The sequence below is a fragment of the Euprymna scolopes genome, chromosome 39 (assembly GCF_053919585.1).
Source record: "Euprymna scolopes isolate OS-2025 chromosome 39, ASM5391958v1, whole genome shotgun sequence".
In the NCBI taxonomy this organism is placed as follows: Eukaryota; Metazoa; Mollusca; class Cephalopoda; order Sepiida; family Sepiolidae; genus Euprymna; species Euprymna scolopes.
In genome coordinates, this window is record NC_136520.1 from 535,688 (window position 1) to 559,373 (window position 23,686).

Sequence of the window (23,686 nt, forward strand, 5' to 3'; positions counted from 1 at the left end):
AAAACAAACAAACCAAACCAAACCAAAAAGTCATATATTTAATATATATATATATAAAATGAAGATATTTACAATGATTATATTACTAATAATAATATTTTAACCACAAACCTATAGTAAAGCCTACATTGTTTTTTATTACATTTTCACCCCAAACAAGGCACATTGCCACTTTGGTGTAGGGGACTACTATCAGGAGCAACAACTACTGGGGTACTATGTAGGGATTTGGGCAGCAAGATGTCGGTTCACGTTGCACTTGAACTTCTGCACGTCAGTACAGTTGGGGAAGCAGGGACCTGGAACGGAATTCCAAAGTCTAGCGGTTCTGGGGAAGAAACTACTGGAGTAGAAAGATCTTTTAGATCTAGGGATCTCTACAGTGTGGGGGTGGGATTTAGCAGCCTGTCGGGTTTGTCGAGGGTGTTCACGTCGTGGGGGCACAAGTGCTTGCAGTCCATCAGAGCATTCACCATTAAAATACTTGTAGAACAGGCAGAGAGATGCAACATTTCATCGATGGGACAGAGGCTGAAGCTTAGATGCCAGTTCAGGGCCTATCAGATTTGCGACTCTCTTTTGAACCTTGTCAAGGAGCGAGAGACTAGTAGCAGATGCACCAGCCCAAATATGACAGCAATACTCCATACATGGGGGAATGGTGGCCTTATAGAGGTACAGGATACTTTCGGGTGTTAGTAGTTTTCTAGCATGGTAGAGAGAGCCCACCTTCATTGCAGCGGCCCTGGCAATGCCTTCAATGTAATTGTTCAAACTCACGTTTCCTGTGAACGTTAGGCCAAGGAGTTTGAAATATGTGCTCTCAGATAAAGAGTCGTTGGCCATTGCTGTAGGTGGTAGAGAAGGTTTCTTGTAATTATTGAATGAAACTAGTTTAGTTTTACATATATGTGTATATATACCTACAGCCTCTAGTGTTTCACGCTTAGGCAATCATGAGTGCAGGAGATGAAATGCAACGCTAATCAACAAATAGTTGTTTCTTTAAATCACAACTCCACATCCAAATATAAAAAAAAAAGAAAGTGTTTTGGAGATCATTATTTATGACGGCATTCACTATCGATGGGGAAGAATAAATGTATGTGGGAAAGGCTCTCTCTTATACTGACATATTTTATCTTTGTCACTGACCCCAAGCAAAGCCACTTCAGAAGAGGTGCAGTTAGAGAATATGCAACCCTTGCTTCAACATTGCAGAGATATTCATTACCTATTAAGAGTGAACAGAACAGCTAGAAAAAATATCTATATCTATAAAAGTGAGAATGTGTGTTTGCGTGTGTGAAAACACTTCTCAACCTATATACTCAATGAATTTATTATCTACAAACTTGAAATCTGGTATATGGGGTATTCAGACAAATGTAAAACTTTTTAATTGGTTTTCATTTGGAAAAAAGTCTGCTAAGGGATTAAAATATAAAAATTGGTATGTGGGAGTTGTCAGATTTTTATCTGTTTGATGTTTTACGATTACACATGAGTCAATGGTTCACATGACAGATTTCTTATGTTAAGTATGAGTTGGTTTGAAAACGCTTTTTAAAGAATGTGTCAAGCTGGTCTAATGGTTATCGTACTTGACTCACTGTCTTTTAGGTTTTGGTTTTGATCTCAGCTCGAGTATTTCTTTTTACTTACAAGTGAACTGTTAAAAAAATCATAATACTTGCATGCACATGTCTCAGTTTCTTTCCATTTTTTAAAATTGTTATTTAAAGGAATTTAACATTATGTTTAATACATGCAGTATTTCTGTTTATGATAAATAAGAAATCTGCATTAATTAAAATATAATATTTTTGCATATTTTATGACTGGGCAACACCAGGTGGCTTGCTAGTTGTTAATACAATTCAATTTTAACTTGTTTTTTTAATTTTTAGCTCCATCGCAACCACAAAGAAGCCGTGCAGACCTCATGAAAGAAATAGATGCAGAATATTATGGTTACCGTGACGATGATGATGGCGTTCTCATTCCTCTTGAATATGAACAGGAACAGAAAGGTAATAAGTGCATTTGAATTTTTTCTTTTGAATTTTCTTTTTTCCTTTTTAATTTTAATTTTTTCTTTTTAATTTTAATTTTTTCTTTTGAATTTAAAATTTTTTTCTTTTGAATTAAAAATTTTTTTCTTTTTAAATTAAATTTTTTTTCTTTTTAATTTACTTTTTTTCTTTTTAAATTAAATTTTTTTTCTTTTTAATTTAAAATTTTTTTCTTTTTAATTAAAAATTTATTTTTTTTAATTAAAAAATTTTTTTAAAATTAAGATAAATTAAAAAAATACCAAGTAATCTATGGCAGTGTTTTTTTTTTTATTTTTGAATTTTTTAAAATTAAAACAAATTAAAAAAAAAAACCAAAGCATCAATAACCGATTTTTTTTAAATTTAAAGATTTTTTTTAAATTAAAATAATTTTCAAAAAATTACCAAACAATCTATGGCAGAGTCTTTTTTTAATTAAAATTTTTTTAAGTTAAAATAATTAAAAAAATAATACCAAACTATCTATGGCAATGTTTTTTTCTTTTAAGTTAAAAATTTTTTTGAATCAAAATAATTTAAAAAAAAAAATTACCAAACAATCTATTACAGTGTGTTTTATTTTATTTAAAAAAATTTTTCAATTAAAATAATTTAAAAAATAATACCAAACCATCTATTACCGTGTTTTTTTTTTAATTTGAACATTTTTTAAAATCAAAATAATTTTAAAAAAAAAATACCCAACAATTTATGTCAGCGTTATTTTTTTTTTTAATTTAAAAATTTTAAAAATTAAAATAATTTAAAAAATAATACCAAACTGTCTATGATTGTTTTTTTTTTAATTTCAAATTTTTTAAAAATTAAAATAAATTAAAAAAAAAATACCAAAACATCTAGAGCAGTGGTTTTATTTTTTATTTTTTAAACTCCCCTTTACCCCAAACAATGCAAATCACCACTTGGACATAAGGGGCTATGCAATCATCAGTGCAGGAGATGAAAATCAATCCTAATCAAAGATAAAAATGAAATGTAATAAGTCCCCAGACGTACCTCTCCATCGTACAGTATATCGATACACTAAGGCTGACTGGGATAGCTTCCGTACATTTATATCTGATCTACCTCTGCATTCCATGTTTAAAAAGGATGTGTCCTCTATAGTATTAGACCTGATGGAATGGTTAATTGTAGGTATTGACCGTTTCATACCCTCTAAAAAGTTTCAGCAAAAACCTAACAGCCAGCCATGGTTCTCTCCAGAATGTGCTGCTGCCATTGCGCACAGAAATCACTTTTTCCACTGTTTCCAACGTAATAGATGTATGAATACTAAAGCCGCTTTCAGGACTGCCAGCAACCATTGTAAGAAAGTAATAAAGAATGCAAGAGAGTTGTATGCTCAATCTGTTAAGTCCAAAGTAGCTGAGCAGCGGCTTGGTTCCCACCAGTTTTGGCAAATAGCAAACAGAATCATGAATAGAAGCGTGTGCTCCATCCCAACTATTATCAATGGACCTGAGGTAATCTCGTCAGCATCAGACAAAGCCAAACTCTTTGTCAAGAACTTTGCAGCTAATTCTACCCTTTGCAATCAAGGCTGCCAACCCCCAATATTTCCTCCTGTATCAGAAAACATGCTATGTGATATACGTATATCTGTACGTGATGTTGCCAAGCTAATCAAAAACCTTGATTCCAGTAAAGCAACTGGCCCTGACGGTATTCCAATTATAGTACTCAAAAAACTTCAACCTGAACTAGCGCCCATACTTACAAAACTGTTTAAACGTTGTCTTAAGGAGAATAGTTTCCCATCTCCCTGGAAAATTTCATCAGTATGCCCTGTATTTAAGAATTCAGGTGATCGCTCATCCCCCTCTCAGTACAGGCCAATAAGTCTCCTGTGCGTCATGAGTAAGTTGCTGGAATCTGTGTTAAATACAGAAGTAATCAACCATCTCAACAAAAATAACCTTCTTAGTGACACTCAATATGGTTTCCGTTCTGCTAGATCTACAGCAGATGTGCTTACAGTTATATCTCATAGGATTAGCAAATCTCTCGACGGAGGCAACCTTTCTAGGGCAATTGCTCTTGACATATCTAAGGCCTTTGATAGGGTATGGCCTAAAGGTTTACTTCATAAGATCTCTAGCTATGGTATTGTTGGAAATGTCTTCTCAATTATTAAATCATTTCTTTCTGATAGGTTCATAAGAGTAGTAGTTGAGGGGCAAAAATCAGAAGCTCACAGTATTAATGCCGGTGTCCCTCAGGGGTCCATCCTGGGCCCAACTCTTTTCCTGATCTACATTAATGATCTTCCAAATCACATCCTTACATCATTTGGAGACATCTATGCTGACGACACTACCATTTATGGTAGCACATCTAAGACAGTAAATGACCAAGTTCTCTCCAATTCTCTCTCCTCTGATCTTGAGCACGTAGTACAATGGGGTAAAGAATGGCTGGTTACTTTTAATGCATCTAAAACCAAGCTTCTCTCTTTACATCATCAACATTCTGATCCACATCTGACATCAATTGAAATGAATGGCTCTCGTCTTCAGGAGGCCTCAAGTTTTGACAAACTTCTTGGCTTGACCATTACTCCTGATCTTAAATGGAACACGTATATCAAATCTGTTGCCAATGCCGCTGGAAAAATGGTGGGATCTTTCTATCGATCAGGTAGATATCTCACTGCTGATGCTATTCTCTATCTATATAAGAGCCAGGTACGTCCAAGGATGGAGTACTGTTGCCACATCTGGGCAGGAGCTGCTCGAAAGGACTTGGCCTGCCTTGATAGAGTTCAAAATAGACTTCGTAGCCTCGTAGGAGATGTCCTTTTCTCTTCCTTGCAACCTTTATCTCACAGAAGAGATGTTGCGAGTTTGTCTCTGATGTATCGTTATTTTCATGGAAAGTGTTCGAATGAGCTTCAATCTATGGTCCCCCCTCGCCAAACTTTCACAAGAAACACTCGTCTAGCTGTAAACACTATCAATAATTCCCCCCACTCTTTATCTGTTCCTAAACCTAAACGTAGATTCCATGAACAGAGCTTTTTTCTTAGAACTGCATGCCTGTGGAATTGTCTTCCGTTTTCCTGCTTTCCGGCTGACTACAATATGGTTGTCTTCAAGTCTAACGTAAATAAGTTCTTGATGAGCCGTTCCATATAAGTTATCAACTTTACCAAATTTTCATTACTAATGATTACTATAATGTCCAATTTCTACTGTACACTCTTTAACCCTTATCCTTGAGTGGCCTCTTGGACTTGATAATGTGGTGATGCCTATGTAAAAAAAAAAAAAAAAAAAAATAATCAACATATAGTTGTTTCTTTAAATCCTGACTCCTTATCCAACTATAAAATAATTATTTAAAAAGATAAAAAAATAATTTTAAAAAAAGAAAAAATACCAAAGCACATGTTTGATTTGGTTTATTTTTTTTTTTTAACGTTGTAAAACACTATTGGGATTTAAAAATTTTTTGCAGCTCACCTATAACAAAATAAATATTTTCTTTACTTTTAAAACTTTAAATGATCATTATATTTCTGAATTTTTGAGATGAGGATTGGTTATTTGGATTATTTGGATTCATAGGACTACTGTTCTCATCTTGAGTGTGATTTTCACAACGTTTTGGTCAATTACAATTTTTACAGAGAATTAGGGGAAATGGCATTTTCCCTAGAATACCTTGAAGATTGCGAATACAGGGGACTTATCTTTCTTTTCGCATTTTAATGGCTGACATTCTGTTTTAGCTGATAGTGATAGACTTGTTTTTACTAAAAACACAATTTTCGTCATTTTTGGATATATTACTGTTTTTAACATGACAAGTAAGTACTGTTGTTTTTTCTTAAAACCACATAGTTTAAAAAGTCGATCTGTTGACTCTGTCTTAAGAAACACCCTATTTTCATTAATAATTACTTTTCTACCTTAGCGTTTTTCATCACTTTTGGATATGTTTATTACTGTGACATGATAATTCAGTAGATACCATTGGTTTCACTTGAAATTCAATATTTCAATTTTTGAATTTCGCTACAATAACGAAGAATGTATAGAATAAGAGACAACGAAATGGAGTTTCATTCTGTGTTCAAAAACAACTTTGTTTGTCATCTTCGTTAGTCGCGTGTATGGGAGAAAAACAGGTTAGTAGGAGAGTTCAGTGTTCGTGCGTGCTTGTATTTATAGTAGTTGTGAAAAGAGTTCCTGATGTGGAGATGAAGATTAGATATCCGACAGTTAGATATAGGTCAGGCCTGTTGAAAGAGAGAGACAAGTATTCAATGTGTTTATGTGGTAGGAGTGTGCGTCCGGTAGTAGAGATGGGACAAAGGGTTAGTGTCTCGTGGTAGGAAAGAAGCGCACATGGAAGCAAGTTTTGACGATAGCCATGTTGGCTTGTTGTACTCGCATTTGGCCTGGGGCCAAAGGTCCAGGCGAAGTCTGTTGCCCGGCAGGGTCAGGAGGAAAGAGGAAGAGGGTTTGTGATTTCGACTTTTATGTATTTGGTAACGTGATTGAGAGCTAGCTTGTGATTGGACAAGCCAGGGAGAAAATGGATTTCAAGTTTCGAGCCGTGAGAATTTGCTCCTGCGTGTTATTGTAGCGAGTTTCGACTGCTACAAATGTATTTAGTTCTCTCCCACTGCAAGAACTGCAACACCAGAGTCAGAATGCGTTTCAGAGGAAGGGCACTCTGACCTGCAAAAAGTGACTTGGGAGCCCTGTCGGCATTCCCCGGTGGGTTTGCCTCAGGCGATTAGCAATAAACTAGTCCCTTCTCAAAGAGAGAAGGCAAAGCCTGGGAGGGTGAACGTTTTAGAACTGTACGGAACTAAACCCCCACCATAAAATCAACAGGGACCGGATCATTACAGGAATGGTTTAATCTCTGTTGATTTTGGGGGTCAAGGATAAAAATCCCTAAGAACCCAAATCTTCTAGTAAAATGGAGTTATCTCCCTCAGCACAATGACGAATTGTAAAAGAGCGTCCTTTATTCTCAACATGATTTACTCTCAGCCACTGCCTTCTCGTATCTGTTTGGAGAGAAACTTTCATCCATCATCACATTGTTTACACATCCCTTATTCGACAGTGTTAATGATCTGCTGGTTGATAAAGGTAGACACTCTCTAAACTTATTCTATCTACTTCTTAAATTTATCATACTAGTACCTGCTCCTCCCAGTGCTCCAGGGTAAGAAACTTCCTGAACAATGTCAATGAATTTTACTAACATTTTTTTTCCGTACAAACAAAATTATCCCGACCTCTTCAAATTTTCAAAGGTGGATTTTACTGTCTGATGCCAGGCTTGTCGTTTCAATACAATCAGTTGTTGGATAGCAGAATATCAAATTATCTGTATATATATAAAAGCGAAAATGTGTGTATGTATGTTTGTTTGTGTGTCCGCTAAAAACTTTCGACAGACACAACGAAAATTCACAAACTCAGTATCATATTGAAGCCCCATCCTTCGCCCGAAAAATATAAAAAAAATTGCCAAAAACGTTAATGTTTTCACCCCGAAATTGACAATTTTCGACGGATGGGGGTCAACAAAAACCGTCCCCTCGTGACGACAACCGGTTCTATGCATGCGTCAGATGATGTCATGATCCGATATACTTTAAATAGTTTAAGAACTTAATTTCATGTACGTCGCTTAGCTCAGTTGGTTAGCACGTTGGTTCATTATCTAAACGTTTTGGGTTCGAATCGTGGTGTGAGATGTCTTTTTTTTTTCTTTTTTTTTTCGAGTTTTTAAATTTAAATATTGAACCAGTGTTATTTAAGCCATTTTTCATGTAACGTTCGTTTTTTTTGTTTTTTTTTTACTTCGCTTATCCACCCCCGACCACACATCCAAAAACACCCGGGTACCCACCGATTTTTTAAATTTTAATATCGAAACAGGCTTATTTAAGCCATTTTCACATGTTTTTTTTTTGGGTTTTAACGTTCGTTTTTCTGTTTTCATTTTTCTTTTTTCAATTTTTTACATTTAACATAGTTCGTTTGCCTTACATTAGTTTTTTTTTGCGATGTTTTGATTACCCCCCCCTGCTAAAGTTTTAACGTTCGTTTTTATGTTTTCTTTTTTTACTTCGCTTATAACAAGCAAACCTGGTCCTTGACCTCATTTGCTGAATAGCTATTGCTTACGTCGTCGTCATCGTCGTAACGCTCTACGACTTCCGTGCGGGTATCTGTCAATTTGGTTCTTAAATAAATTCAAACATCTTTCAGTAACTTTATAGCTTCGCCTCAGGGCTTCCAGTTCGATCCTACCCCCCCCCCCCCCAGTTTCTTTTTTATTTAAGAGCACACACACCTCCAAACACCTTGGCAATGCCGGGTACCCCCGCTAGTCTATAATATAAATCTCACCTGTCTGTTTAAATGTATGTATGTCTTGCAAAAACTTTCGACAAAGACGACAGATTTTCACGAGATTGGTATCATTTTGAATCTCGACCCTTCAGACGACAAATATCGAAAAATTGGCCAAATAACATTAATTCATTCACCCTCAACTGGGCACTTTTGTACAAGGAGGGTCGGTTTTTTCGCTGACATTTTTTGGCAAGTCATTCAAAGCTCGCGTAAACGACATTGCATAAAAGGCGTTATTTCGACTGCCTGTAATGTCACAACAACGGTAGGCTCATCAATAAGACAGTTTGTTTTTTTCACCTCTTTTTGCTCTGACGTGTTACGGGTTTGAATGTGCTTACTACTCCTATTTTTTATTTATTTTTTTCTCTCGACCAACACCCTTACACACACCTCCACTTTCTTTTCCTCTTTCGCGTCACGGGTTTGATCCTGCCTGCCTACCACAACTTTTTTTTTTGTTGCTCAACACACACACCTCCAAACATCTGGGCAACACCAGGTACCCAGACTAGTTGATGAATAAATGTTGGTGTATATAAACTGACAGACAGGGTGTATATAACTTTTACGATGAGCAATGTTTTGCTTGAGCTGAAACGATGACGTGGACATATCCATATGTTATTTTGAGGGGATAACAAATAGTTGTACATGAAGGGGCTTCAAATGACAAGAGGAGACAATGTTCCATTGATGGAGAGTTCTTTGGTGAAGAAGAAGAAGAGGAGTGTATTTAATAACTAACATGAAACTAAATTAATAAACTATAAAATACAAAAATCGAAACTAAAAATAAAATAAAATGATTCGCCCCCAACCCTGCTGCACCCACTTTTATAGCCAATTAAAAAAAAAAAATTATAAATGCATCAAACCTCTAAGGAAAAGAAAAAAACAACAATTGCTCCTAACGACAATCTGATGCCCAATAGAAAACACTTGAGAAAAATATGGCCGACCAACAACTTTTGGGCACCATTCTATATAATATGTCTGCCGAAATAAAAAAGACCACTCGGCAAATAGAAAAGATATCCAGAAAGATCGGAAAAAGGAATAACTCTGTTGTTCAATCAAACGTGTCTAAATAACAGTCTATATAATAGACAGTTTGTAAACATTTAAGAGTTCGATAAACATTTAATATGACAGCAACACCCGTGATGAATTCACATACCTGTTTCTTCAAAAGATGACACCACGCTAAGTTACATTTCATGGTTGTCTTCAAATCTAATGTGAACAAATTTTTGATGAGCCATCCCTGAGTAATCCAATTTACCAAATTTCCACTTCTAACAATTACTACGACATGTTCCCTTAGACTACTGTACAATCATTAAGTCTTATCCTTGAATGACCTCTGTGCCTTGATAAGTGGTGACTCCTTTGTAAAAAAAAAAAAAAAAAAAAGCACTGTGTCAACATTTTGGAGATTACGTTTTGACTTCACATTTTGATCTTGACTTCACTTGCTTCTACAGTGTCTTTTCCCCGACTTCTCATCTAACTAACGTCCGTGTATATATTAAAACTATTTCTTTGTGATTCCGTCATTTGCATATCCACAAAGAATCCTATCAGCCGATGTCTATACCACATATCTAGGTATTTTTATTTTTTTTTTAAATTCCATTTTCACCCTAAACAAGGCACAGTGCGACTTTGATGTAGAGGGCTACTAACGGGAGCATAAATTGCAGGGATACTATGTAGGGAGTTGAGCAGCAAGATGTTCGTTCACAATACATTTAAACTTCTGCATGTCAGTACAGCTGAGAGAGCAGGAACCTGGAAGGGAATTCCAAAGTCTAGCAGTTCTGGGGAAGAAACTATTAGAGTCTTCTTACATCTAGGGATCTCTACTGGGTAGGGGTGGGATTTTGCTGGTTGTCGGGTTTGTCAGGGGTAGTTATGTCGAAGGGGTACAAGGGCTTGTAGCTTGCCGGAGCATTTGTCATTAAAATACTTGTAGAACAGGCAGAGGAATGTGACATTTCGTCGATGGGACAGAGGTTGAAGCTTTGATGACAGTTTAGAACCTATCAGGTTGACGACTTGATAGCGCACATTCCTTTTTTTGAAAACATTTGTTTTTATTTATCTAAAATTTCTTCTTGTTATTGTTTATAAAATCTAGTCAAGTTAAATTCCTAAAACGTCATTTGACCATATTTGTCCTTGAATTGCATTTTCGGTTCCCCAACAAAAGGAGGATGGACCTATAAATTCACCTTTGTCCGTTTGTATGTTCGTCCGTCCACACTTTTCTCAATTACTACGCCTTGGAATTTTTTGAAATTTTGCACAAACATTAAACATGATATGAGTAAAAAAGTAACAGAATGGATTTTCCGGGAAAACTCTGGTTGCTCCCCTAGGGGTGCCTTTCGGGTTAAAATGGCTAAAATTGACACTTTTGTGCTTATTAAAAAAAATTGATGCCTTAGATTTTTATAAAACTTTTTGAAAAGTTGTAACTAACTGATTTCTATATAATTTTCTATGTCTATACTTCGTGATAACTCTTGGGTGTGCCCCAGGGGCTCTTTTAGGGCTAATAAAAACACTCCATTTTTGGGACTATTTTACCATATTTGTCCAAAATTTTCTGTGTATGTCTATTTAGCAGTTTTACATGGTGATAAACTCAAATTTAAATATGTTAAGGCATTGGGGACTTTTGGGGCTGAATGGGGAAGGGCAAATATTTTTTGCATGGTGCAGAAGTCAAATTTACATATGCTAAGGCCTAAAACTGCACCGTTTGTTCATTTTCACCAGGATTTGACGTCTCCTGGGGACTTTTGGAGCTAAATGGAGAGTGGGGTCAAATGCTGAACTTAGTCATTTTTTTTATGTCTCGTTCACTGTGCACTCACGGGGAACCATGCATGCTTCACTTGTTCTCTTTAAAACAAATCTAATTTAATCTACATGATAATAATAATAATAGTAATAATATTAATAATAGTAAGCGAATGCAGCAAACTTGCCCAAAAGGAATACACGAGAACCACAAAATCCTATGGGACATGGACATACAGACGGACAAACCCATCCAAGCAAGAAGACCAGATGTCGTAATAATTAACAAGAAAGAAAAATCCTGTCAAATCGTGAACTTTGCAGTTCCAGCTGATCACAGGGTGAGTATGAAAGAAAAGGAGAAACGAAGCAAATACACAGAGCTAGCCAGAGAGTTAAAAGGGATTTGGATGAAGAAAATCCAAATAGTACCGATAATAGTAGGAGCACTAGGAACAATTCTGAAAAACTTCGAAAAAAGAATGTCTGAAATTGGAATCAGAGGAATAACTGCAAAAGTACAACGACTAACGATAATGAAAACGACTGAAATATTAAGGAAAACCCTTGAATGCGGAGAATAATACAAGACAATATAACGAATAAGCGTTACAGGGAATGATGAACACCGAAACTGCATATTTATAAGTTCTATACCCCCCCCCCTATCATACATCCCCCCATTGTTTCATCACCGATCCCCCCCACCAAAAAAAATGATACCAAAGGGCCGAGAAGGGTCAATAAGGACTGAAAGACCGAGGAGCGAGCGCCAACCAGACCTCGGCTGGACAAGCACAAAGAGAACTGGGACCTTGGGGAGGCTGAGTGCCACTCAAATTCCAGTATAAACCAATGGCCACTACCAGCGAAAAATCAATGGTAAGCGGTTGTTGCGATGATGCAAATTCATTTGCAAATGCTATCGAAGGAGGTGGAGAGAGCTGGACGTCTGGGGAGACTTGTTGTCACCCAGGTTTCCAATCAGATCGTTTGTTGACTTGTGTGAAAGCTCCATGTGAGCCAATAATAATAATCTTCTTGCTCAGATAATTTGGCAATACGCCGGGAGTGCTAATAAACAACACAATGTTATGCTTATTTTGTTTTATTTATTTAAAAATTTTATTTTTGTTTATTAATTTTTTCAGCGATTGCCCAAAAAATACAAGAATGGAAAGATTGCAAAGAAGCGATTTTACGTGGTGAAGTTTTAGAAGAGACTAAGAATGATGAAGAAGGCGACATCTACGCTGTTGATGAAGCCGTAAGTACTTTTTTTTGCAGCTTGTTTGTGACATCTCCACTTTTTAAGCAAAGTCTGCCATTTTTTTTTGTAAGCTTTTGGCTTGTGTGGTAATAAAACTTCTCAAATGCATTGTGATGTTAGGCTGTGTAAGGTGTTAACTTTGATCAAGATCACCTGTTCCTTCTTTCATCGGATTATTTTGATTATCAATACTTCTTGAAGACATTCTGATACAAAACTTACCTGAGAACACTGCCAGACACATAAAGTATACTTGTGTGAAATTTCATAAAAATTGATATGTCCCATAGGGGACGAACTCGCATACCCAAACACACAACACACAGACACACACATACATATGCACAACTATGCACAACATACACAGGTATCCAAACACAGACACACACACATGCAAGCACAGACACACAAACATACATGCGCACACACATACACACAGACACATGCACACATACACATACATACAAACACACACATATACACAAGCACATACACACACGCATATATATGCACACATATGATGATTGCAACGTCTTGTCAGACGAGTGCCACTCTCTCAGGCACTGAAAGTCCATGAGCCGAAAATGACTTTAGTCCTGCCGGCGAAATTCACACACTCAAGCAGACATAGCACTGAAGATGGTCACTGGTATACATACATATATATACATGTATGCATACATACATATATACATACACACATACATATAACCCACATATATGCATACATACATACACAATACACATACATAAACATACACAAGACGGTCATTGGCATACATACATACATATATATATAAACACAAATATACATATATACACATACACACCTGTAAACATGCACACATATATACATACACAATGCATAATACACATACATACATATACATACACACATACATACATGCACATGCACATACACACACATATACAAATACATACACACATATATATATACATACACTTACCTATATACACATACATAAATATACACTCATACACATATACATACATACACACATGGATATATACACATACACACACACATGCATATATACACATACATACAAACAATATATAGGTATATACATACACACACAAACATATATACATAGATACATATAATGATGGCAGATCAATTATTACATGCTTCCAGTATTTCAGGCCTACACGCATCACAACTTTTCCATCGCAACAGGACCATTTTTTATAGACAAATGCCTGAGGGAGTATCTATACAAAGATGATATTACAGAGTTTTAGCTTTGTACGACAGCTAAATCTCTCTCTCGGTTCAAAATGTTGACCTCCAGCAACAAGCAAGAGCAAGATAGCCAGCAACAAGTCAAACTGCAGACCAGCTTAATGCGGTATAGGTCTCCCGCTTTATGGTTTTTTTTAAATCAGAGATTTGCTTCTCCTAGAGGGGTTGTCTTCACCACGGCTTACAGGAGTTCTCTTCACCCCAACACACACATACATACAAACACACACGATGCTACATACATACATACATACATACATACATTCATACATGCACACACACAAAGTTTGTTATATATAATAGTAGATAGAGCGCTTCCGTTTGTTCTTTTCCTTATTCCGTACATTATGCTTTAAAAAAATTTGTGAAATTTGGCTTTAAAAAAATTTGCGAAATTTGGCTTTAAAAAAATTTGCGAAATTTGGCTTAAAAAAGCCAATCTTGCAACCGTGGATAAGAATATGAGTGACCTTGCTTTGATGTAACCTCGATTTTGAATATCGTTATAATAATATATGAATATCGTTATAATAATATATGAATATCGTTATAATAATATATGAATATTGTTATAATAATATATGAATATCGTTATAATAATATATGAATATCGTTATAATAATATATGAATATCGTTATAATAATATATGAATATCGTTATAATAATATATGAATATCGTTATAATAATATATGAATATCGTTATAATAATATATGAATATTGTTATAATAATATATGAATATCGTTATAATAATATATGAATATCGTTATAATAATATATGAATATCGTTATAATAATATATGAATATCGTTATAATAATATATGAATATCGTTATAATAATATATGAATATCGTTATAATAATATATGAATATCGTTATAATAATATATGAATATCGTTATAATAATATATGAATATCGTTATAATAATATATGAATATCGTTATAATAATATATGAATATCGTTATAATAATATATGAATATCGTTATAATAATATATGAATATCGTTATAATAATATATGAATATCGTTATAATAATATATGAATATCGTTATAATAATATATGAATATCGTTATAATAATATATGAATATCGTTATAATAATATATGAATATTGTTATAATAATATATGAATATTGTTATAATAATATATGAACATTGTTGTAATGTTGTAAAGGAATTTGTAGTAATTTCGATGTTCAGCGCTTCTTCACCAACGAAAGAAGTCAGCACAATGTTATGTAAAAAAGGGAACGTTTGAAAAAAACAGGGCAAAGAAAAGAACATTGTCTGCCAAGAGGTGTTGGATTGAAAAAGTAAATTAATGATTGCCTCTTCCAATATGATTTTATTATTTGTATTGAACTATTGTATATTACTATTGGATTATTTATTTGTATATATTAGTTTATTTTACTTTGGGTCAGTTTTATATTTAAAATATAATGGACAGTATTTTAGTAAAATGTAGCTGACATAACCTTAACACTTAAATTATAGGATCTGCTTTGAACAGTTTTTATAATATCGGTTTGACAAGAAAGTTCTTGCAGTTTTTAACTTTTAAATTCTGACGAACATATCTCAGCTCAAACAAAAATTTATTAATTGAAAGAAACACCATCAGGATCAACACGTTATGCTGTGCATTCAGTAGTGGTTCCTAGGCCAAACATTCTGTTGATATCGGGACCTGTTTCAGCAGCTTTTCAGCCTAGCTTGAATTGAAATAAGAAAATTGTGCAAATTTGCTTTTTTCCATCTTACATGTATGTAACATGTATTCAACATTCTGACAAGAAGATATAATTGTATTAAAACGATTGTAATTTAAACGGTTAGAAAACGCTATTTAAAATGATATATAAAGTAAAGGTATGTGTGTGTATATGTGAGTATATGTGTGTGTGTATATATGTGTATATATATGTGTGTTTGTGTGTGTGTATATGTGCATATATATGTGTATATATATATATATATGTGTGTGTGTGTGTATATGTGTATATATGTGTATGTATATGTGTGTATATATATATGTATGTATATATATATATGTATATGTGTGTGTGTGTATATATATATGTGTATATATACACGTGTATCTATGTATACGTGTATATATATATATATATATATATATATATATATATGTAATGGACTCTCCCGTTGATTGATGTATGAGGTTCTGACCACCCACATTTTTAAATTAATTAATTTATGTTTTTGCCTCTGATGACTTTTCAATCCAGCAAGAGACCTGCAAAAAACGTCGCATATAGAACATGGGTATGAATTGGCAGCTATTGATAGCCGTGCCACTGCCACTCGCTTTGCTCTTTCTTTGTTTTCCCTCAACTTACTTAGGCTATCAGATTGAATTTTTCGGATTCCTTTAAAACACCGCGAGCACCATTCCTTACGATCACTCGCTTCTTTTTCAAGACTTGTATATGGTATGTGTACTGCAGACAGATTACTTTTCAACATGTCCTTGTACCTAAGCCAAGGCTTACATATATATATATTGCTGTGTCTGTATCAATAACAACATGAACGCAGAAAGTAAAGGTAAAACAAATATATTAAGACGAAAATATAATACATATTTACAAAGGTGCAGTTGTACTGCAGTTGGAAGATTGTCTGGCAGAGGGTGTGTTAAAGTCTTTCATGGAGCAACCGGCACATGCGTCTTGCCTATCCGGCGTTAGAACACAGCTCTCCGGTCTTGCTGACTTGATACCTTTATCTATATCTTTTCACCCACGTATGCTAATTAGTGGGCGTCTCCACAACATTATATATATATATATATATATATATAATAACAATAGAAAGAATTTAAAGAACAAAAAATATATCTTTCTATAATCTAATATATAAAAGGCTATATGTCTGTCTCCATATTTTCAAACTCTATCTCCTCCGAAACTAAAAGTTGCAGAACAGTGCTAGGGACCTCAAATGATTTCATTTTTTATGGACTGTTCTTTTCTGGGTTTTTAGCCGATTAAAACTGTTTTTAAAGGGTTAAAAATGGGCCCAAATTGAAAAAATTGTTATACATTTTGCACATTCATCTTTATTTATTTTTAATTTTTAATCAGTTCACATGCATGTTACATTGGGACAGTGGTAACGTCACCAGCTTTGAATGCTACAGTTTTGGTTTCAATTCTAGCTGATGGCACCCAAATACATTTTTTTTTTCACCTTTGAAATCACGACTCTGTAAGAATATATACAAAATCTGGATGAATGAAAATATCATATTAAGCATATTTTATGCCCGTGCAAAGCAGGGCGCCCCCCTCCCTCCCTAGTCAATTATTTGTTCTTTTTATAATTATTCGTTTTCTTTTATAGTCTGACTCTGACAATGAAATCGAAAGTGGCGGCGTTGCCAAGGAAAGCCAACATTTTATTGCACATGTTCCAGTGCCGTCACAACAAGAGGTATTTCCAATCTTTTATTTTACTCTTCGATATTCAAGAGTCAAACATCTACAGCTGGTTGGCAGCTTCAACTTACTGTTTGAACTGTTTCCTGCTGTGATGAGATCTGGGAATTATTCCATTGCATGACTCTTTTTAGTCAGTTGCGTTATAGTCAGCTAACATACTTTTTAACTTCCAGCGTGGCTGCTACCAGAAATGGTGACAAGGTAAAAGAAAAAAAGCGAAGGAACTTATTTGCCATGTCACCACTTCTGGTAGCGCTACGCCGATAATTAAGAAGTATGTTAGCTGACTATAACCCTCTTTTCCCTCCATATGTGGTTAGCCATAACTGGTTTTTCAATGTCTCCACATATTACAGCATTTTTTTTTTTATGTTCTTTTGATTCTTTTAGTGAATGAGACGTCTCACTTTTGTATAGTTTTCTACATTTACATGGGATCTCATGTGCCCAATTCTTAATCACGATTTTTCCGCCAGGTGCTTAATTCACACAAAGTGTTTTCCTCCATGAATTAAATAAATTAAATAAATTCCGTTTGGAATTCCATACAGATTCCTGAGTTTTAGAGATTCCAAAGTTCGACTTGAAGAAGGTCGGAGGTTATGTTGACTGAAACATTGTGAAAAAAATATTCAAGATGAAAACAGTAATCTGTATGATCCAAATAAAACGAAATGGATTTTAGTTGAAATTTAATTATTTTCACTCAGGGTGAATTTTTTCTTTCGGCTCCAAAAACCAACAGTCTAAGCCATTCTTGTAGTGGCGTTTTCCCTGTTGACTGTGGTGTATTGCTGGTTCTGTGCTGTTCTAGGAGGTTCATGATCCTAGGCTTCTCTTCTTTGAGAAGGAACTACTTAATTGCTGATTGCCTGAGGTGCCTCTACTGGGGGCATGCCAACAGGGCTACTTAAGCATTTATTGCAGACTAGAGTGCCTTTCCTCTGGGGTGCTAGCTTTTCAATCCTACTTACATGACCCTTTTGTTACATCATATTCTTGCTGTGGGCGAGCGATAAATACATTTAGGAGATGCTTGTAGACACCCCCTAATTAAATAAATAATTATTTAACACAAAACAACACAAAACTTTTATAAACGAAAGAATGGACGGATTTATTCCGACTAGTAACAGGTTAGAATGTTCTAAGGAATAGAATGTTTGGTTGCGTGAAGTCAAGCATGGGGTTCCCTTGTGGATTTCGGTTTATTCCTTCGTGGACTTCTGTAGTGGATTTCGGTTTATTCCTTCGTGGACTTCTGTAGGTTCCCTTGTAGGGGAATTTAGGCAAAGAACACCGGTTTATATAGACACCGGGGAGTGACTTCCTTTGACAGGCACAGAGAACCAATATTGTAAACGTTGGGGGTTTCATAGTTGGTTGAATCACTGAAACTAGAAATGCTTACAAACATAAATACTTAACAAACGCAAATAGTTCGCAAGTACATAAATACATATTTTATTACGAATTGAGAAACCTGAAAGTTGTATAACATCACAATACAGAACGACAATAATTTGGTAATCACTTTCAAGTGGTTAAAGTCCTACTTTGTCTCATAGTGGGACAACGTTCTCACCTTACATTTTTTTGTCAAGGCCGAAACATCTCTGTGTCTCTTCCGTGGGCATTATGCCGCCTTCCCTTCTCGATGCTCAAACTCATTCTCCTCGTGTCTGTGTGTCAAGGGAAGTCACTCTCTGGTGTCTGTATAAACTAGTGTTCTTTGCCTAACTTCCCCTACACCATCATGGTGTCAATCGGCAGTTATTTCTGGTGAAATCATCGATGCCAGAAGATGAAGGAAGAGAGAGATAGAGAGAGAAAGAGTGTGTTGCCAGTTTAACCTTTTATAAACTTGGTCACATGACTGAGAGCTGACTTCTGATTGGACAAGTCAGGAAGGAAGTGTATTCAAAATCTCCAACCGAGAGAATTGTGTTCCTTGCAATTTCGTCTGCTACATACGTATCTCTAACTACCCAACATTGTCCTCGAGTTTTTACTTAAATTTTGTTCTGTTTGTTTTTATATCGCATCGATGCTTAAAATTTTTTTTAGTTTAAAAATAATGAGAAATCACTTGGTCTATGGCAACAGAACATTCTTTTCATTCTTTTGACTCTCGGGTATATATCTGACACAGACACACTTAATCAAGCAAGAACCATACCAGTCTATATGAAAACATAAGATATTAACGGATATATACTCAAGAGTCAAAACAATGAAAAGAATATGCTGTTGTCACAGCCCTAGAAATCACAGTTACCAAATCAGCTTGCAGGTTAATAGAGGAAAGGTGCTGATCATGTGATTAATGCAGGGAGGTGGAAACTGGCCACATACTTATATTGTTTAGAGAAAAGAAGAGAGCAAATACTAATTCAGAATTTGTTCTCTTTCTTTGTTATATACGAGTAATGAACTTTTTTATATCGATTCATTATTTAACTAAGAATGACCGAATAGTTCATTGTTATAAGTTGTTCAAATCTAACCAAAGTATGTTTTTTTTATTTTATTATTTCTGTTATTTTTTCAGATTGAAGAAGCCTTGGTTCAACGAAAGAAAATGGAACTCCTTGAAAAATATGCCAGTGCTTCATTACAAGAAGAAGAAACAGAAGTCAAAGAAATGTTAGGAATGTGACGCGTCTTTTTTTTTTTTTTTTCACAATTTTTTTTCCATTTATTTTTTACATTTTCTTTATAATTTTTTTTCCATTAAAATTATTTTTTACCATTTTTGATACAATTTTTTTTTCACATTTTTTTCTCACAATTTTTTTTCACAATTTTTTTTTTTCAGATTTTCTTTCACAACACTTTTTTCCATAAATCTATTTTTTCACAATTTTTTTTCATATTTTCTTTCACATTTTTTCCACAATTTTTTTTTTCACATTTTTTTTCACAATTTTTTTTTAATAAATTTTTTAGAATTTTCATTTTTTACAATTCATTTAATTTTTTTCTCCATGAAATTTTCAGATATTTATCATTTCATTACAGATTCATTAATATCTTTCATGTCATCATAAACAAAAAAATGCCAAAAAGCAAAAAAAAAAAAATTTTCCATCTATATTTTTGGCATGAGGGCTTTCTCTCATGGTCTCTTCAGCCATCTTCAGGTTTATTGTTCATGTACGCTGATGTCATTTTGTCTATTAAAAATTATTTGTTGACTATTTGCGTCGGAATTTGTTATTTACATTAATCCAAAGAAAGTTTGAGATAAATATTGATTATTCATATTATTTGGACTACTGTTCTCATCTTGTGTGTTATTTTCACAACATATTATTCGATGTAAACTCCGACCTTCTTCAGGTGTATCATGTTGAACTCTGGAATCTTTCTGTCAAACACAACTGTATTATGCAGTGGATAGAGTACTTGGTCAATTTCAATTGTAAAAGTTAAACTTCTGGAGATTGAAGGTTCAATCCTCAGTATGGGCGATGCTCACAAATATGATTGCAATATTTTTTTATAAAGGAGTCACCACTTATCAAGGCCTGGAGGCTTCTCGAAGATAAGGGTTAATGAGTGTACGTAGTCATTGGGACAATGTCGTAGTAATCGTTTGTGGTGACAATTCGGTATAATTTGATTATTTAAAGGACAGTTTGATAAGAACTTGTTTACGTTGGACTTGAAGATGATGATATTGTAATTAGCTGGAAAGTAGACCTGTAGAACAGAGTTCCACAGATGACCAATTTTAGGAAAGAAACTTTGTTCATGGAATCTACATTCAGGTTTCGGCACAGATAGAGAGTAAGGGAATTTATTGATAGTAATTTCAGCTAGATGAGTGTTTTTCGTGGAAGTTTGGCAAGGAGAGACTATAGATTGGAGCTAAGATGTTGAGTGTATATAATATTTATGCCAGGACATATAATACACATGGACACAACAAGTGACGGAACACAGTTCTCTGGGGATTTAACATCGGCCATTAGGGTAGCATGCTCTTGTTCCATCAGCCATGACTGGATAGCGGTTGTAAATAATTTGATGCAAAGAAGCAGAAAACATATGCTGGGAGATAACCGATTACTAAATAGACCCAATATAAAATTTAATGATATGGGATGAGTTCAAATAATACTAATAACCAATCCTCGTCTCAAAAACTCAGAAATTTAAAATTACTTTATATTCAAAGAATTTATTTGTACAAGATATATAAAAATGAAGCTTCATTTAAAAGGACTTCTCATTCAAAAATCTTTGAGTAAATAAAAGATGAAGCTGATTATATCCTTTGACTCTAGATGTTCACAGTATTCTGAAAACTGAGGCGTTGGTATTTTTAATATTCATCAAACAGTAGGTGTAATAGTTGGAAAATACTCCAATCTTTTACCTTTTTGCTGGAAGCAAAGTACAGTATCTGTTCTGATACTACACTTCATCTTTTTTGTTCTCAGTCAGTGAAGAAGTTGTGTAGTCTACCAGTTAACCACTCCGAAACAAAATTTATTAGTTGTATGATCGATTGGCACCTCACTCTGCCTTTTATGCCTCTGCATGAATTGTGAATTATATACTATTAACGTGGACACAGAAAAAGCAGCCATTGTCATCCTTGTATGTGTTAAATGTGCCTGATTGAAATGTGTTGATGAACAGGAGTCATTTCCAGCACCGTCATTTCTATCACTATCGCTGCTCCTCCTAATTCTGTATATTGTTGGTACTACTATTTACATTTTACATATGTAAATCTGGAGAGATATATTTAATATAAGATCTTGTCACAAAAGAATCCCCTTAAAAAGTGCACAACCTTCTGATTCAACTAAAATAGTGGTTTCAGCTAGATGAGTGTTTTTTTGTGAAAGTTTGGCAAGGAGAGACTATAGATTGGAACTAAGATGTGAGTGTATATAATATTTATGACGACATATATGAACACATGGACAAAACAAGTGACGGAACACAGTTCTCTGGGAATTTAACATCAGCCAATAAGGAAAACATACCTGGTAGCATGCTCTTAGAAGTCCTAAGTAATTTGATGCAAAGAAACAGCACATATGCTGGGAGATAACCAATTACTAAATAGACCCAGTATAAAATTTATTATGATATGGGATGGATCCAAATAATACTAATAACCAATCCTCGTCTCAAAAACTCAGAAATATAAAATTTCTTTATATTTAAAGAATTTATTTGTACAAGATATATAAAAATGAAGCTTCATTTAAAAGGACTTCTCATTCAAAAATTCATCAAACAATAGGTGTAATAGTTGGAAAATACTCCAATCTTTGACCTTTTTGCTCGAAGCAAAGTACAGTATCTGTTCTGATACTACACTTCATCTTTTTTGATCTTAGTCAGTTAGTTGTTGTAGTCTACCAGCTAACCACTCCTAAACAAAAATATGCTGTCAGCTGAAACCAGAAATACGCTACAATCACACGTGCTAAAAATAGCAACAACCACTTTCAAACAACAAAGAGAAAACAAAACTTCATAAAGTAAAAATTGTCACACACTTTTAAAAGATATTTTGAATAAAATTTAAATGAGAAATTTGAAAATTTTGAAGTGTCGTAAATAATGATAAAATCATTTTATTTACTTTTTTGTTGTTATTGTAAGTCCAATATTTTGCTAAAAATAGCATTATTTTTAGCAAAATATTATACTTACAACAAAAAAGTTTATAAATATGATTTTGTCATTATTTCTGGCACTTCAAAGTTTTCAAATTTCTCATTTAAATTTTATTCAAAATAAAAGTGTGACCATATTTTTACTTTAAAACTTAATATTTGGGTAAAAGAGGAAATCTATTCGAGGACTAAGATTTGCATGAAATTTTTTTAATTTCACTAAGACTAGATCAGAAGTTTATGTTGGCATGACCAGGTAAAACTTGAAAAATAAACACCCACAAAGTTGGTATATATTTTTTTTTAATTGGCATAAAACTAGAATGTATATCTAAAGAAAAATTCATTGTTTATTGGTAAGAAGTCTGGTGCGTAATTTTTCTTCATTTTGGTGTTATGGAGCGAGCGGGAAATTTACAGTAAAAGATGGTTACACACTTTTAGAAGACACTTATTTTGAATAAAATTTAAATGAGAAATTTGAAAACTTTGAAGTGTCGGAAATAATAATAAAATAATTTTTTGTTGATTGAGATTGTCGGACTGACTTCCTCATCTTGGTTGTTTTTGTCACAACGTTTCGGCCGTGTCACTAGGACATATGGCCGAGTGGTCCTAGACGTATCAAAGTTTACAGTTACCCTAAAAGGTGCTGAATTCAATCCTGAACGAAGGCAGTGAAAAAGTAACATTAAAAACAGAGAATCAGCAACTATGTCCCAAAGCCTAGCTGGAGTCCGAACACGGTACCCCCGTAATA

At 34.3% G+C, this 23,686-nt stretch overlaps 1 protein-coding gene across 1 annotated transcript in view; it reads left to right on the top strand.

The window, feature by feature from the left end:
* The window catches only part of LOC145263594 (pre-mRNA-splicing factor ISY1 homolog), a 43,941-nt gene extending 23,462 nt beyond the window's left edge, over positions 1–20,479 (top strand). Inside the window, exons 8-11 of the mRNA XM_080120439.1 lie at positions 1,911–2,033; positions 12,430–12,545; positions 17,184–17,273; positions 19,833–20,479. Of these exons, the coding sequence (XP_079976565.1) occupies positions 1,911–2,033; positions 12,430–12,545; positions 17,184–17,273; positions 19,833–19,940 (437 nt within the window). The 3' untranslated portion in view covers positions 19,941–20,479. The remainder of the gene's footprint in view (positions 1–1,910; positions 2,034–12,429; positions 12,546–17,183; positions 17,274–19,832) is intronic.
* The last annotated feature ends 3,207 nt before the right edge of the window (positions 20,480–23,686 follow it).